General features: G+C 46.4%; 1 protein-coding gene across 4 annotated transcripts in view; it reads left to right on the top strand.

The window, feature by feature from the left end:
• KIF16B (kinesin family member 16B) overlaps nt 1-16,881 on the top strand; it is a 289,942-nt gene extending 273,061 nt beyond the window's left edge. For all 4 annotated transcript variants that reach the window (XM_036827060.1, XM_036827058.1, XM_036827059.1 and 1 more), the window contains one exon: nt 15,703-16,881. In XM_036827060.1, coding sequence (XP_036682955.1) covers nt 15,703-15,861 — 159 coding nt within the window. In that variant the 3' untranslated portion in view covers nt 15,862-16,881. The remainder of the gene's footprint in view (nt 1-15,702) is intronic.
• Nucleotides 16,882-17,250: the final 369 nt, after the last annotated feature.

Genomic DNA, 17,250 nt, shown 5'->3' with positions numbered 1-17,250 from the left:
CGGCTTCTCCTGCCGAGATGCCACAGTCCCGCTCGGTGGGTGTCAGCTGAGACCGTGGTGGGGTGGGGAGCTCATGGGCGCCTCTCTGTCTTCTGAGTGCTTTGCAGTCATTTGATGGTAGATTCACTTGGGCCCAGTGCGTGAGCCACATTCGCCTGAGTTATCTCCTAAGGTTGCAATAAAACTTGTATTTTCAGTCCTTTAAAAATGCCTGTTGAGCCTTAGGAAAATAATGAGTAAGCTTAATGCGTAATCAGAAAGTCCTCATCAGAGAGCCATACGCTAAAGACACGGTGAGAGCGCTTGGGAGGAAAAGCAGCTGAGCCGAGAGCAGAGACCGACTCCGCATCCCTGGCTCCCAGCGTGGGTAGCCTGGGCCGCTGAGCTGAGCCCCCTCCTTACAGCCACGGCCAGGGTCCCCTCCATCACCGCCAGCCCCAGGCCCGTCCCACAGCTGATACAGGCCGTGTGCTGTTCCCGGGCCCCTGACCCACTGTGACACTGGCCGCGGCCTGGCAGTTCCAGCCTGTGCTGGCGGCATCCCCTGGGGTCTCTCAGCTCTTCCCCCTCGGCCTCCTCCAAAGCCAACGCCAGTCCGGGGCCAGAGGGAGGTGAGGCTCTGGAGGGAACACAGGGAGGGTTGCAAGTCTGTGGGTGAACCTGCCGGCCGCCCCTCCTTTCCAGGGACGATGCGAAGCACAGAGTCCCCAGCAGGACTGACCCAGTCGTGCACAGTGGTGACCTGCTCAGCAGCACCCCCCTGCGTTGGCTTTTCTTGTTTTCTCTCTCTCTTGCTTTCCCACTCCTTTGCTTCTGTGTCCGAGATCACCCCCAAATAAGTGACCCCAGTCTCTGCTCTCAGAGGATCTCAAACTGCTCTTATGGGTTGGGTGTATATCCTTCCTGACCATTTTGCTGTGTGTGTGTGTGTGTGTGAGAGAGAGAGAGAGAGAGAGAGAGAACCTATTGCTCTTTTGTGTGTGTGTATATAGTTTCTGAAACTTTGTTTTAAATCAGTTACGGATGTGCTGGAGTACGCCTGGGTCACATCCACCCTGACCTCCCTTCTCCATCCTCCTTTGATGTCTCTCCAGGTGTTTCCCCTGCTTCCTGTGCTCCATCTTTTCCTCTTTCTTGACTTACTCCCTCGTTTTGATGGAGCACATCCCTAGTAGTTTCCTAAATAAGAAAGGACATGTAGGAGGTACATTTCTAGAGACACGTATGATGAGGTCTTTCTTCACCTGCCCCCTGGCTGGATAGAATATATTAGTTGGAAACCATTTCGTTCTGTAGTTCAGAGGGGTTGCTTCTTTGTTTTCTGACTCCAGTGCTGCTGTCAAGTGGTTCAAAGCCATTTCGATTCCTGATCCTTTGGATGAGACATGATTCTGTCTCCCTCCCTCCCTCCCTCCCTCCCTCTGTCCCCAGCGTTCAGAGTGCTCACGGTTCTTCTGCTTTGGTGATCAGCCCTTCCTTCTGCAGGCTTCTATCTGCATGGACCCTCTCTCTCACATCCTTCATCTCTGGGAGATTTTTGTGATCATTTCCTCTTTTAAGGTTTTTCCGTTTCTTTCTGGAATCCCATTTGCCTGTGCTGAGCCTCCTGGCCTGGTTCCCCTCTCATTTTCTTCTCCTCTGCTTTCCATTTCTCCCTCCTTACCTAGTCCTTCCCCGCAGATTGTTTGAGAAGCATTGTGCTACGTGTCCCACCTCACCCTGCCTTCCCTTGCTTTAACATTCCGCTGGTTACTTTTGTATCTTCTAGTGTTGCTATAAAGCTGAAGGCCTAGCTTCTTGCTTCCGGAAATAGTCAATTTTGTTTATTTCCATTGAGGTCAGCGTGGCTCCTCTTCAAACATTTTCTTTGCCGCAGCAGCCCGAAAGACACGATCAGAATTCTTCCTGCGCTTTTGTTTGAGAACTGCTGTCTCTGTCCTGTCTCCACCAAGTTTTCTGCTCACTGTTTATATCAACATTGGGGAATTATCTTTTCTCTCCTATAAAGCCCCTCCCAGTTGGCGTTAGGCTTTCCCGAAGATGCTTCAGTTCCCTTCACTCCGTTCGTTCAGATTTGTCTTCCAGGTAAGTCGTGCTTTTCTTAGATGAAAGGTGCTCCTCGTGGCCTGTGCCAGCCAACCTCCACACCCTCCTTTGTTGCCTTCGTAAACTGCATCTTTATTTCTGAATTCCGCCAGTTATTTTTTCCCCTTGTCAATCCTTTTCTGTACACGCCACATACATTTCATAGTGGTAATAAAGCAGCCCTTTGAGACAATATTTGGGGGGAACAAGTGGAGAAGAACATCAGTTTGTTCCAATTCCATACGACTTTTTATCTTTATTGTTTGCCCTTGTAAAACTCCCATCCATTTTTAGATAGCCTTATTTTTATTCCCAGCAGTTCACTGCAATGTGTTTACATTTACATATCTAATAGTCATTCCAGGCAACCAGAAAAAAAAAAAAAAAAAACTTTCTCTAGTCTGTTCGCTAACTGAGATCACCTGTCTCATATTATTTATAAGTAAAATTATGAAACCGTCATTGAAATCAAGAAGAAAAAAAAATTGCTAATCAAAGATGAAAATGGCAGTAAATGAAGCCATCGCCTTTTTCTCAATGGATTTTTTTAACCAGCTGGCAGCGGAAGCCGGTGGGTCATAAGGCTCATACTTGAGGCTCTGCAGTGAGTGCTGTGGGCAGTGAGGGGCCCTGTCTGCTCTCACCGTCTCCACAGTCTGGGGTATTTATGCTTCTTGGTATATGTTGTTGCGATTCCCCTTTCCTTTCCCATTTATAGTGCAATCTTCCAGTTCACAAAAATTGCATTTATTTGAAGTTTCTCATTTGCAAGAATCTGGCTGTAATTCAGGTAATAGCGCAGTCCCTATAAACTGACCTTCCTTACTCGGAAAGGCAGTTTTCTTGTGGCAGAGTCTGCAGATGTCACATGAGCCCACCGATTCTTCGATTAAATGGCCCCATCGCTTTCTCCAGGATCCCCTCGCTGGTGAGATTTCTTTTTGATCCGTAAGATCTTTCCACCCACATTTTGTCAGTACTTTTTAACTTTTACTGCACTACTTGCCCAGCCCTGCAGTTGAAAACAGTCATGGATGTTACAGGTTTTGACGACTGAAAGACTGATGCTTACAAACTCTTGGGGTTCATTTGGCGTTTCACACAGCCAGACACGAGTGTCCAGAAGAGCACATGTCCTCATCCTCCTGGTTGAGCATCCGTCACTTCTCTTCTGCAGCAGCTTCTCAGATTTTAAGACCTGTCCAGGACAGTTTTAAACGTTTCCAAAGTTTGGCTTTGAATTATAAGTTGATTTGATGGACGTCGTTCTGTATAGTAAATAAGTAAATATCCCTTGTTTGAGAGAAAGAAGATACTGTAAACCCATGACATTTTGCTACAAGCTAAGGTCCTAAGGAAAGAAAACTCATGCCTTTGTCAAGATCTAATTACCTAATGGCCATCTTTGTGTCAGTCATCTAATGGAGAGTGTCTTTCAGGAAGTACATGGATTCAGTGTCTATATTTTTTAACTTAGATGCTTAATTCTGTAGATAATATCTGTTTGGTAAAGGAATTTATTTTCATTTCCCTATATAAAATACAGATCTATCCCTTTTGAAAATTAGAGGTGTTACATTTAGAGAAGGTTTGATCTGGCTTTTCTCCCACCCTCCACCTTCCCTGACCTCGTCCAGCCTCAGCCATTGTCCCCTGTGAAGGGGATCATTGGTGCAGATAATCCAAATCCCCAGCTAATCCTCCCTGTGGGGCAAGGTCACAGGCCCACCACTCGGGGCCACGGTCCTCTTCACACCTGGGGCGTGACCGCAGCTCTCCCCGGGGCGTAGGGCCGTGTGGACCCTGAGGAGTAACTCCCAAGGCAGGAGGATAACGTGCCAGGCAGATAGTCCCACAGGGATCATCAGGAGCCCCTGGTCCAGAGAACAAAAAAGGGGCAGTGGGTCTTCCCCCCCCAGAGTCTCCAGAGCTTCCCCTCTTACCCTGAATTCAGGGTCTCAGTGTTACTCAGTGATGGCCCAGTTCAAGGCCAGCCAAGGAGCACTTGCCATCGATACACAGATGACCTTAGGTCAGACTCGAAAGGGAAGGATCGTTTTGCTCACCCACAGGCATGGCCGGTGGAAAGGGACGAGATCGTCATTCCGGGTTCCCGAAGCATCGCACTGCATCCAGCTCCTGGGTCCCACTAGAAGGGAGACTTTGGGATGCCAGTAATTCATGTGCAACCGCTTCTTGATTCTCAAGTGTTTTAGGACCTGGTTCTTTAAGTGCATTGTAGCCAGGAGGTGCCACACAGCAAGATTCTCATTTGAAAGTCTGTCAGTCATGTTGGTCACTGGGAGCTGTCCTTCTCGCTCCAAATGTCAGGAACTTCTTTGAAGGTTTATACAGTGCTGGGAGGAATCATGAACTTAGAAACAAAGAAAAGAACAGGGTTTTTGGTTTGTTTCTGTTTTTGTTTTCCCCCCAGATGGCACTTTACAGAATTTCAGTATCCAAAATGTATCTTAAAATGATCTTTCATGTGACTGAATTGATGCAATCTCATGATAAAACTTTAAAGGCTAAGGAGTTGCTTCTTGTGGATGAGCAGGGAAAGTGATTTTTTTTTTACATAGAATCTACTCCTGGTGAAGATCTTTTATACTTGGAATCTACAACAAGGGAAATGTATAGATTTTTATCTATGATTTGTAGCTTTTTGGTTTCACATATTTTCAGAGTATCTTCAATCTCTGAATCCTGATTTATGAATGGTGAGTCATGCTTTTTGTTTTTTTAAAGAAGACTAGTGGATTTGAAACAACACTAGAACTAAAGTTTACCATTTATTTAATAACATTTTAAATGGAAAGGGGAATAATTCTCTTAGAAATAGTTTCCTCTTATGTTCCTATATTTAAAGGATTAATTTTTGAAATTGGTGCTAAGGAACTTGTGTTGCAGATTTGCTTTGTGCTTACAGTAAAAAGCAGTGAATCATATAATCAGACAGAAGTTTAGCCTTCATCAAGGCTTAAGCTGAATTCTCTCTATAACCCGTAGTCAAGAGGTTTCCAAGGGGCTATTTGAACACCTTTATTTTCTTTTAAAAAGTAAATTCTTACACATAAATGAATAAACATCATTGCTATTTCTAACCATTTATGGGATAAATAAGGTCATTTTTTTATGTTAAATTATAAAATTGAAATGTAAAATTCCCAGTTAAAGCATTTACTTAAAAAAAAAAAAGATCTTTCAGAGGATAATTTACCTGCTATAGTTAGATTTTTTTTAATATTATATTAAAATTTTAATTAATTTTATTTTTAATACTATAATATTTTATTTTTAATTCTCCATTTTGAAAAACATGTTAAATCTTCCTTCCTTTAAAGTAACCCTTGAAATAAAGGGTCTGCCAGTATCTGCTATGAGGTGACTTTGGAAAAAAACATTCCAGATTCGTGCTGTCCTCTACTTTTCCTTTGAAGGGGAAAACATTAAAGTTCAATACTTCATGCTTTAAGCCCATGTGTTTCTAAACATCCAAAAGAGGAGAGAATTAACATATTTGCCCATGAACTCCCAGAGGACAAAGCTGTATAGATAATAGTGTCGATGACTTAATAAATACTCACTGTGAATTGGGCCCTGCCCGAAGCACTTGACAGACAGTAGCTCATTTAACATCCTGATCCTTAAAAGATCGTCCGATGAGGAAGCAGAGGCACAGAGGCATTCGGGGACTTTCTGTCCCTGTGCTGTAAGGTCCCCGCACCCAGCGTGGTGGCTGCAGAATGACCGAGGGCCCAAGGAGCTGGCTTGCAGAGCAGAGTTGGACTTCAGCACCCATGTGGTCTCAACGGCCGAGGTGTGTCTCCAGGGCTCTCTTCCAACCTCCCCTCTCTTCCAACCTCCCCTCCGGGTGTTGAGTTGCTCTGCATCTGTGTTTAGCCGGTTACCAATCTCTTACAAAGATCCAGTAAGCAAAAGTCAAAGAACCAGAGTGAGCCCTGGGGACCGGGTTCCTCCCAGCGTCCTCCCATATTTTGCTTTAACCGAACAAAGTCGACAGCGGGGTCTGTGAGCCGGTCTGGAAGCTCTTTGCCTCCTCCCCCCTCACAGCTGACAAGTGGTGTCACTTCCAGCTCACAGGTACACCATACACTGAACTCCTCTCTCCTCCTCTGTGAGACGGAAAGATGGGACTGCTGGTGACTTGTGCTCTGGAGGAAAGCTTAACCAGCTTCTTAGTCCAGGCAGACCTTGGGCTTTCTGATGTGGCCTGTTTGTTTGTGGGGTTTCACCCTGACCTTGCTGTTTGGCCAGGCTGGGTCATCAGGATCGATGAAGCCGCTTAATACCCCAAGCAAGAGCGTCAACCTGTAAAAATTGAATATTACAGGGACTTGAAATGCACATCCCTTATAAAATTTTTAAAGCTTGCTGGATTTTATTAGAATATGTGAACCAGACTGAGTATATTAAATTTATGAGTCCAATTGATGCAGTACCGTAATAATTCAATATAATATGCTTATGTCATTAAACTCATAAAGAAGAGTCTCTGAATAGCTGTAATGAATAGTTCAGATTCTGTAATCACAGGCTAGCATTTTCACCCTGATGAATTTTAAGTGGGAGCGCTCAGAATTCTGTACAATATCAAGAAATAAATGCCATATTTCAAATGATGATTACTTATTCCAAGTATTTACTTTAAAACCTAGGATAGAAAAGAAATACCTGCAAAGACAGAATTATTATTAGAAATACAGAAAAGGTTGGAAGAGGTTGGCATGAAGCATAAATCAGAAACCAAAGAAACTTTATCTATTCTGCTTTGACTAATATCATTTATTCCCTCATCTCTTACCGTGTTCCCAAATACGTGTATCTTGGTAATCTATCACTGAGTAATAAACTACCCCAAAACTTAGTGCCTTAAAGAAACTACCACTTTATTGCTTATGATGCTGTGTTTCTGGAACGTGGGCAGGGTGGTGGAACCAACCGCTGGGTGGTTCCTCTTTTCCAAGTGTCTCTGTCAGGTCTGGCCACTTGTATGGCTGCATTCAGATTACAGCTCCACTAAGAACTGGGCTCAGCTGGGGCACCGGAACCTGCAAGGTGACCTCTTCACTCTCGGCAGGCATTACTTCCAGTGCATTCTCTTGGTTAAAACAAGTCACAGGCTCCACCCAGAAGGCCTGGCAGGACTCCACGGATGAGAGAGAAGAGAGGCTGCCAGAGCACAGTGCTGGACCCCCGGTCTGAGACCTGGGTGAGAGCTGATCGGGGGGCGGAGCATTCCAGAAGTGTGTCCCCCACGCTGAATAGTGCACAGTCCAGTGCTGCTGGACCACTGGCCATGCCCCAAGCTCTGCTTCCCCACCATGAGGCTTTGTACACGCTCTGCCCTCTGCCTGGAACAGGCTTCCCTCAGCATCTTCCCCTGCTTGATTCTTTCCCACCCCTCAGGTCTTGGCATAAATGTCACCAATTCCCAGGACGAGGCTGGCTGCCTTTCCTAGTGCTCCAAAAGCATCTCATTCCTCTTTTCTTGGAGCCACATTTTAATTCCTGCTTTTCCTGCCCACCCCCCTGAAAGGCCTTCGCGTTACTCAGGACGGAAATGAGGCTTGTCCATTACTGAATCCACGGCAGTGCTGGCAGGAGGAAAGCTCTCAGTAACTATTTGTGGGATTCATGAATGGGGTCTGAAGAGAGGCGTCAACAGAGAATAATCCGTGATTCAGCCCTTAAAGGACAAGCAGGGTTTAGACGATGGAAGCACGGCACCAGTAAGAATGACTGTGACCCACGAGGATGTGGTGCGGGCAGCCCAGGCACCCTGGAAGGGCAGGCTCCGTGCCTGTCATATTCAGCGCTGGACATCCGGTACCCACACGCTGCCTCGTGGGGAGCAGGTGTGCAGTAACCGCGCAGTGGATGAGTGACCTGCCTGAATCAAACTGTCCCAATTTTATCAGAGTGTGAGGACATTTGGGGGCGTGTTGGGAAAGGAACCCAGCATCTCCACCAGTTGATCCACTGGAGACAAATTTTAGGATTCCTAAATATTCAGAGAGAAGTGTTCAGACTAGAACGTATGGGAGCTTAGAACTGGGAAGACTCGACGGGGTGAATAGTATCGACCTGCCTGGGTCAATTCATAACACGTGGCCAATGGTGACCAGACCTCTCTGGGGTCTAGAAGTATCCCAGTGTGCCTCCGTCCAGGCCGGATCCATCTTCAGAGCCCACCAGTCAATGATGCAGCTTCCAAGTACTGCAAGGTAAATGAAACCTCTAAGTCTTACTGGAATGAGAGTTGTCTTTAAGCTGCCACCATGGCTAATGGCTTCTGGAAATGAGGAATGCCATTGAACTGTCTTCCCTGTTAATATGTCACAGTGGAAAGGTGGCTCAAGCCCTGTTACATTTTTAAAGAACATTTCAATTTTAATAATTTCAATAGTTTTAAATTAAATTATGGATTGATGTTAAAATTCTGTAAAATGAAGAGAGCTCCACAACAATGAGATGTCCGGAAAATCATTAGGATGACATGGCTGGGGTGAAATATTGCTGGTGAAATAAGTAGTAGGTTACAGTTCCAGCCGTGAGCCCTATTAAAACGGAAACTTTTTAATAACATAAAATGGTCATGACTTTATCCCCCTGCTAATTAAAATAGAAGGAAGAAAGCCAAAAGATAAAAAGGTAAGGTCTTTCAAATGTTTCTGAGGCCCTATTCTCATTCCCATCTCTTACACGCACACGCACATGCGCACATGGTGGTTGGTTGAAATTCAAGGTAGATTCTGAGAGCCTACATGAGCAGGGTGTGAACGCCCCAGAGAGAGGGGCTGCATTTACATTTACATTCACACCTTATGTTGCAGGCTTAAAGGATTTTCCTCAAGAATTTCGAGGACTTTCTCCCAATTTGAAGAGGCAGTCGTTTTGTCAGCCTCTTACAGTCGTCGACCTTGCGACCTTGGTTAAGTCCCTTGAGATCTCAGTCTTCTCATCTGTAAACAGAGAATCCACACACCTGTCTTCCTCTTCCTCAGTGTGTCTTGGGTCATAGGAGCTCCTGAGCCAGGAAAGGCACTTTGTATCAGTACCAAGTACCTGCAGACCCACAGCCAGGTTCAAGGCCCTTAATGCAGTGTGTCGATTGAAGTACCAGGCTAAAGCTCTAAAATAATTGACTAAATTCTTGCTGAATTGCCCTGTGTTGCTGTAGGGAGTGTGTTTTGCCTTTCAGAACTCATTAACACAGCCAACAGACCATACTAGCCTGTGTTTTGGTTCAAAGATTAATAATGTTTGGTGGTTGTGTTTTGAAATGGTGTTGGAATTTTAAAAATTGGCCCCTGTGTGTATCTGGGTTTGGGGCAGGAGGCTTCCAGCTGAATGCTTGGGTGGGAATGGACCTCTGGGATGCACTGACCCATCTGAAAGCCTCTTAGGATTGACCTCTTCCTAAGAGAAGTGCCCTGGGCAGATGCCTTGATCCCACAACAGACTGGCCCCCCAGGAGTTGGATGTGGTGTAGATGGAAGGCTTCCTCTGATTCCTGATGGGTACCTGCCAGCACCCCAGGGGATTGTCAGTTAACTTTATGGCAAACAGTAGAAAATGACTTTATAGGCCCACTTCCTTACAAAGACCACAGACAGAATGGGCAGATCAGAAACTCTTCTGCATCTGCCCTGACTTTCTTACGTAAACTCTTAAAATGCTCTATGGCACCAGCTCCGCAGTCTGGAAGAGGCTTGCCCCAGAGGACCCTTTGGTCCCAGCAGGCCCCAAGTGGTATCTTGATTAGCAGTTTGGGTATGAGGTACCCATCCCAGACTGTGAATGGGAAAAAAAATCACCAATCCTCTGCCGTAAGTCAGCCGGATAACCAATCCCCGAAGAAGGGGAAGGTATTTTTCGGAAGGGAATGTGAATGCTGTTTGGGAAGGGAAACAGAGGAAGGGCAGTCAAAAAATGGCCAGGAAGATACGGCAGCATGAGCAGAGCTGCGTAGGACTCTGTGTCGAAGAGTAGAAGCCTCACAGGAAAGGGGTCTCTGCCCCAGGCTTGTGTGGAACATTCACTCTAGACAACCCTGTGTCCCTGTCCCCATGAGAGCGCCGTCAGGCCGGGCAAGGCAGCATCTGGCCCAAGCAGCTGAGATGCCCAGCGCTATCGGCCTGGCCCAGCGAGCGCAGTGCCCGGAGACGGGGGTCAACCAGAGAAGAGGGGGCTGGTGGATGCCGTGGACGACAGTCTGGTGACTGAGACCAGCCTCTGGGTTGGGAGATGTGGGTGTGAGCCCTCACTCTCCCACTTCCATGCTCTGGGACCTCTGGGACATCACTTAAGCCTCCCGGACCTCAGGTTTTGCATCGAGAAGATGGAGATAATAATAGCCTCTACCTCATAGAGTTGTTGTGGTAATTAAATGAGGTAGACCATTAAAAGCTCTCAGCGTGCCTAGAACATTGCAAGCCTTTGATGAATGGCCTCTCCGTGAGAGGAGCAAGGAGGTAGCTGGTCAGCTTGGTGTGTGCATGTGGGGGACAGTCCCAAGGAGATACTCGGAGGGGTGGTACAGGTAAGGGTTAAAGGAAATAAACAACTACCTTGGAAAGAAGGCATCAGGAGCCTGGTGGGGGGTGTCTCTGGCAATCGTTGTACCCCTCATCCTTCCGCTGGTCTCTCTTGGCCTCCCCTTTGAAAGCTCATGGTCCCCTGCAGGATTTAAGTTTTGTTCTGAGGGGACTTTACAAAGCACATGCCAGTTTCACATTTTGTGTGGAACAGACCCACGGGGGCCCATCTCTCCCAGTGACTTCTGCCTCCCCCCACCCGGCTCACTGCCCCTGTGTAGATTGCCTTTAAAAAAAACAATAAAACATGCCCACAGCCTGTAGAAGAAGGACAGTTTATGAAGTCAAGGTATTCAGCATCAGTACTGAAGCATGCCTTAAAGATTAGCCACCTACACTTGATTTTCTGAAAGCGTTGATAAGAAAATACCTTATATTTTATAGTGCCGGTCCAAGAGGCTAAAAGTAAAAAACCTAGATAGATGTCTAATATATCTGTTATTCTTAAACCTTTTTTGCCAACTTGGAAAACAACTCACGGGCCTCCATCTCCGGCAGAGTCGTGCTGTTTTCCTTCTCTCCCTTCACCTTCTCTTCCCCCCTGTATCCCATCCCATCCTCTCTCGCCCTCCTCCAGCCGGCCCCTTGCGTGTCTTTGTGCTCCATTTCCTGGTCCCTCCCTTTCCCTCAATTGCTCACTCTCAGACATCTCCAGACCCCCTTTTGCTCTGCCACTTCCCAGTTTGCAATCTTCCTGAAAGAAGATTGGGTTTCCTCTGACTTTTGTCCTCCAAGTATCCGAGGCGGGGCTGGAATGTTGCTGAACCTCCTCAGCGGCCCTGACCCAGGGTATTTCTCAGAGTAGAGACTCAGGTGTGACCCCCTACCACCACCAGGGCGGGCAAGGGTTGTGGGCCTTGTGTGGTCCCTAATGGCTACAGAGATTTAAATTTGCCTGCTTTTCTTTCTGATTTTAATGGAGAAGATGCCATGTGAAAGAAACAGAAATTGGATATTGGATTTCACAGATCCTTCTCCTGCTTTGCCCTTCTGACCCTGATAAGCCACTGAAATTCCCGATGTCCTTGAGTTTTTGTAATACTCTCCTATAAAGTGAACTGCCCTGGGGAGGCAGCTCGGCTTCTGGACTTGTTTTCACACACCAGGGAGGACGGGGGTGTCTGTGGATCAACAGTAGAGGGAGAGCTTTGACAGGAAGCACTTTAGTTTTCTCCCTTCAGCCGCAGGTGCTGTGGAAAACACTGGGGGCACAGGCAGCAAAAATTACTAATATAAATGTATGTATTTAAGTATGTATTTTACATATATTTATAATGTATATTGACTGCATGCAATAGCAGCCTTCTAGTACAATGGCTGGTCTTGGACCGAGGCCTGAAGCCCTAAGGGGAAACTTCTTTATTGGAGGAATAGCAATAAACTTGACTCACCCGACACCATTATATGGAAGTAGATGTCATTACTGAAGAAGTGCAGACAAAAGAATCGAACTCATCACCCCTGCACACCCCTCCGTTCCAGTCAGTGGGTGGGCGTGGTCACGTGGAATATTATGCAGCAGTTGAAACGAACAGAACACAGCTCACCCAGCCGGGTGCACGAATCTCACAAACATCATGTTAAGCAGTGGAAACCAGATACAGAAGAGTGCACCCCGTGGGATCCCATCAATATGAAGTTCAAAACCTGGCAAAACTAATCGATGGTGCCAGAAGCCAAGATGGCAGTTACCCTGGAGGGAAAGAGTGTGCAGGGGGCTGCCTGAGCTCCAAAAATGTTGTGATATTTTTATCCCGATTCTGAGCACGCCAGCGTGTTCACTTTTTGAAAAGTCATTAGGCTGCACATTCATGATGGTTGCTGTTTTCTCTTTGTACACTTCAATTTTTAAAAAGTTAACTCATCAAAATCAGTCATCAAGGTTGCCTGTAAGCACTTTTCCCCAGCTTGGCAGTGTGCCCGGGATGACGGGGAATTACAGAGAAGAGTGAGATGCTGTGACCTCAGGAACCTCCTGGAAATTTAGTTCCGTCTGGTGTCCCCAGCTCCAGCCCTAGCCCTTTGGGTTTGTCATTCACCAGAAAGAATTTGCTCAGCACACCGCAAGCCTGTGGCTCTGGACACAGACGACTCACCCCATACACTTTAGAGCCTCCCGAGGTCACCGCGAAGATCACTTCCTAATCACAGCATTTCTTTGACCAAGGAAGCGGTCTAGGTAAAGGGAGGCAAGGCTGCCCTGTTCTGCTGAGTGGCGATTTGTCTTGCAAAGAAAAAGCTCTTCCGTAGTGCTTAAAATCAGTTGGATCAGATCCTTCTATCTGGTGGTTTCGTCGAGGTGTACTGATGCGTTCATTTTAAGAAAAGCCATCACCTGCAGCTACCTCCCTGCTCTCTCTTTATCGTGCTGCCCGGGCAGGGAAGGGGGTCTCCAATACCTTCTCTTTGCCTTTTATTTCTAGTTTTTATTTTCACTTCCCTTTTCATTATCCCTTTAGGCTTTACTGGCCCTTCAGAGGGCCCCTGCTTCATGAACTAATGATGACAGATGTTGATACAACATCTGTTGCCGGATTTAGACACCTTCCATCCGGTCATAATTCATCTGGAAGGCAAGCTTGTCTTGCGCTTTAGTCTGCCCTTGAGCGCGGCCATGGGGACACGGGCTGCACAGGAGCTGCTGAGATGACGATTCTGCTCCGGCTTCTCACCACGAAGGGGTGTAGCTCACACACAGCAGTGAGCTCCCCGTCCTCCTTGTGCCAGATCAACTCTCTCTCCATCTTGCACAGTTAGCTGCACACATGCATTTCATCGTGAGCGTTGGCTGGTCGGGTGTGGTCGATATTTCCTAGTAACTGTGTTTGCTGGACCTAGGGTCCTTCTAGGTCAATGTTCTCAGCTTTCCTCCCCCATGGAAAAGTCAAGGCAGGTTCCCTTTTGCGTCTCTGATGCAAATAAGTACTGGAGCAAGGTGTTCATTTTCTAGCAGTTGGTTTTGGCACCTTCTTACCTCTACCTGATCTCTATTTCAAGAGCCTTTCTTGAGCAATTGCCATGAGACCAGGAAGTTAGGAATATTGAACAAAGGAAACAGAGTCTGAGTTAAAAACCCTTGTTTTCAAGTCTTCTCTCTTGGTTACTAGCCTTGCTCCCCGGATAATGGGTGTTACAGTAATAAAAAGAGGTAATTCTAGGCAGAGTATGAAGGTAACTTATGAAGATAATTTATGAAGAGTATGAAGGTATTTTATCTTATAAAGATAAGGTAAAATTAGGTGACTTAGGAAACTTTTGGGTGTGGTACAAATGTTTGTCACCTTGCTTTGGTGAAGGTTTCACAGGCGTCTATGTGTGTCAGCACTCCTCAATTGATGAGTACATTTGAAGGATATGCAGTTATTGGGCATCAGTTATACATCCATAAAGCATAAAATATTAGAAGTTTGGAGATTCTTAGAATCTGTAAATTACTATACAAATGTTAATTATTAGTAATCCTTGTTACTGTTTTTAAGAAAGTAGCTAACATTTTCCTTAAGCAGAATGTCTTCTTTCAGAGGTAAATTTGAGGTTGGCAATTCGTTCAGGTAGCTGAATTCGACTTCCCCCAGGCCAGGGTTTCTCATCTGTGGCACTAGTGACATTTGGAACCAAATAATTCTTTGCACAGAGGCTGTACTGGGCATTGTAGGATGTTAGCTGCATCCCTGGTCTCTACCCGCTAGGTACACCACGCCCCCTGTGGCAATCAGAAATATCTATGGGGCAGATCACCCTGGCTTGGGGACCACTGTTCTAGGCCATGTTTCATAGACAAATTTTTTTGTTACTCAGAGTCCCTAATTACTATGTTTAATTTCTGAGTTTGTGACAGGATTTATACTTTTTAATTATTATTTATTTATTTATTTATTTAATTTATTTATTTTTGGCTGTGTTGGGTCTTAGTTTCTGCGCGAGGGCTTTCTCCAATTGCGGCAAGCGGAGGCCACTCCTCATCGCGGTGCGCGGGCCTCTCATTATCGCGGCCTCTCTTGTCGCGGAGCACAGGCTCCAGACGCGCAGGCTCAGTAGTTGTGGCTCACGGGCCCAGCTGCTCCACGGCATGTGGGGTCTTCCCAGACCAGGGCTCGAACCCGTGTCCCCTGCATTAGCAGGCAGACTCTCAACCACTGTGCCACCAGGGAAGCCCAGGATTTATACTTTTTAAACAAACTGAGACAGTAATAAAGATTCAGGCCTAAAACGGCTCCCATCTGTATTTTCTGTTATAGAAAACGTTTGCCTGACCTGAAATATATGAACTATTTCTGTGTCCTCTTTTCCTTTAACACATCCTGCCGGCACCCATGTCTGATTTCAGCCCCAGCATCTCGGGTCCTGGTCTCAGACGTGCTTTGCATGTTTGGTGCCAGAAGAGGCGGCCAATGCTGTGACAGACGTGTGCGGGGGGGGAGGGGCGAACACGGGGTTCAGAGCAATTAATCTTAGCAACAACTTCCTTTTACTGGTGATCATAGGATTTGTAAAGGGGTCTGTAAATATCAGTGCTTGCTACGGACCCTCTCGTCCCCAGTATTGCTTTTCCTTTGGTTTATGAGAAGGATCCAAAGCAGAGAAGGCCTGTGCCCTTTAAAAATGCACGTTTAGCATCCTGCAGACCGCTAGCCTTTCTGTTCTCCTCTTAGTTGCCTTTTAATGATTGATGTGGGGGGGGAAATGACTTCATTAACTAGCAACACTGTTGCTGGAACGCAGACCCCACGCCCAGCCGCCACTGCCCAGCATCCCTCTGGGCATTGTGTGCAGACGGGTCCAAGCCGTGTCGTAGGAGCCAGGAAGTGTCGCCTGCACGCCGGGCACCATGGCTGCTCCCCAGGTGGGTCTGATGGGGGACAAAGGCAGCGGCGGAGGGTCCCTGCGCTGTTTCTAACGACAGTGGCAGCCCCTCCACGCTCCACGGGACGTTCCTCCCCCCTCCCCCCGCCCCACAGTGTCTTGACCGTGTTTTTGCCTCTTGTCTCTTCCCCAGAGGTACCTCAGGGACTTTTTCAGCGTGATGCTCCAGTCAGCGACGTCCCCGCTGCACATCGACAAGGTGGCGCTGACGCTGTCCAAACACACCGTCTGCGAGTTCTCGCCGTTCTTCAAGAAGGGCGTCTTCGACTACAGCAGCCACGGGACGGGGTAGGGCCGGTGATGGGGCCACGCCACGCAGTGCCTTCTCGTCCGAGCGGCCCCCCAGCCAGGGGCCTGGACCCCTCACCGCTTCCTCCTAGTGCCTGAGCGGAGCGCGGGGCGGGGGGGCCGGGCTGGCTGACGGTGACCTTGACGGCGGCCGTCCCTGCCCCTCGCGGGTGAATGTGGCCTTCTCCCTGTTGTGCGCAGAATACGCCCCCATGGCTCCATCACCCTGGGCCCCCGGGGGCCGAGCCAGCCTGGGGCTTCCCGAGGTGGGTGGCTGACCAGACCTCCCTAATGACTCTCATCTGGTTTCCTCTTTCACCAAAATACACTCTTATTTTTTTATATTCCCTCCATGTGGCTGGCTCCCAAGAAAAGCATTTTAAGTTATTTCATTGTATTTTGCTTTTTCCCCATTTGAGTCTGAACTTTTTACATAATCCCTAAGCACTGATGTTTACACAGAATTTCATATTCTGCAAAAGGGATTTTCGGTCCAGTCATGACTGGAGTCTTCCATGCTTGACACATTGGATGTAGGTGACATCAACTTCTATAAATCCATTCAAATAGGATATTTGTTTAATCTTGAATATTCAAGAAGTTTTTCCCAAATGGCGGCCGTGCACTCTCAAGCTTCCTCCGCTAAGCACAAAACGAGCGCCTCGCTGAATGCATATTTTTAAACATTTTGTTCACATTTTTGTTACTGAATCTACTGGATCTTTAGCTGAAAGACCAGAATTTACTGTAGTTTATTAACGATCCCTTAAATCACTCAGGACTTAATGTAGCATCACACATCTATGTACAGTAAAACTGCTTTGTTTTACTAAAGAGAAAAATGTGAGAAGAAAAAATATATATGTGGTATATATTGAAATGTATATAATTCTACCTATAGATTTATATATGTACACACTCCTGTATGATAGTTATATCAAAATATGTAATCATTCACACCAAATTTATTAAAGGTATTTGTTTTTTCAAGATTTAAATTGAGCTGCTATCAATATTAAATGAAGTTATGGAATCTACCCTGTAACTCAGTTTAAGTTTGTGACATGATCATTCTTACTGGTCTGTTTAAAAATTTATCTAGCGTTCTTGGAAACATAACATAATGTATAATTTAGCATTCCTGTAGTAGAAGATGCCCTTACAGTTATGATTGAAGTCACAAATGAATGGGTAAGAAAACATGCTTGCATTCAACCTTCGAGAATATGCCTTCACAACGGAGCTCTGCAGTCTGAAAAATATATTTAAAGATGCAATTATCCCGATAAGGGGGAAAATTATTATTGTACTAATTAGATATCATCGTTTAGCATGAAAAAAAATAAGGGCTTTTTTTTTTTTTAATTGCTGCAGGAAGACTTGCTTTTGAGTG

This window comes from Balaenoptera musculus, chromosome 15, assembly GCF_009873245.2.
Source record: "Balaenoptera musculus isolate JJ_BM4_2016_0621 chromosome 15, mBalMus1.pri.v3, whole genome shotgun sequence".
Lineage (NCBI taxonomy): Eukaryota > Metazoa > Chordata > Mammalia > Artiodactyla > Balaenopteridae > Balaenoptera > Balaenoptera musculus.
The sequence above is the reverse complement of the archived record's forward strand: the minus strand, read 5'-3'. Positions and strand labels throughout refer to the sequence as shown.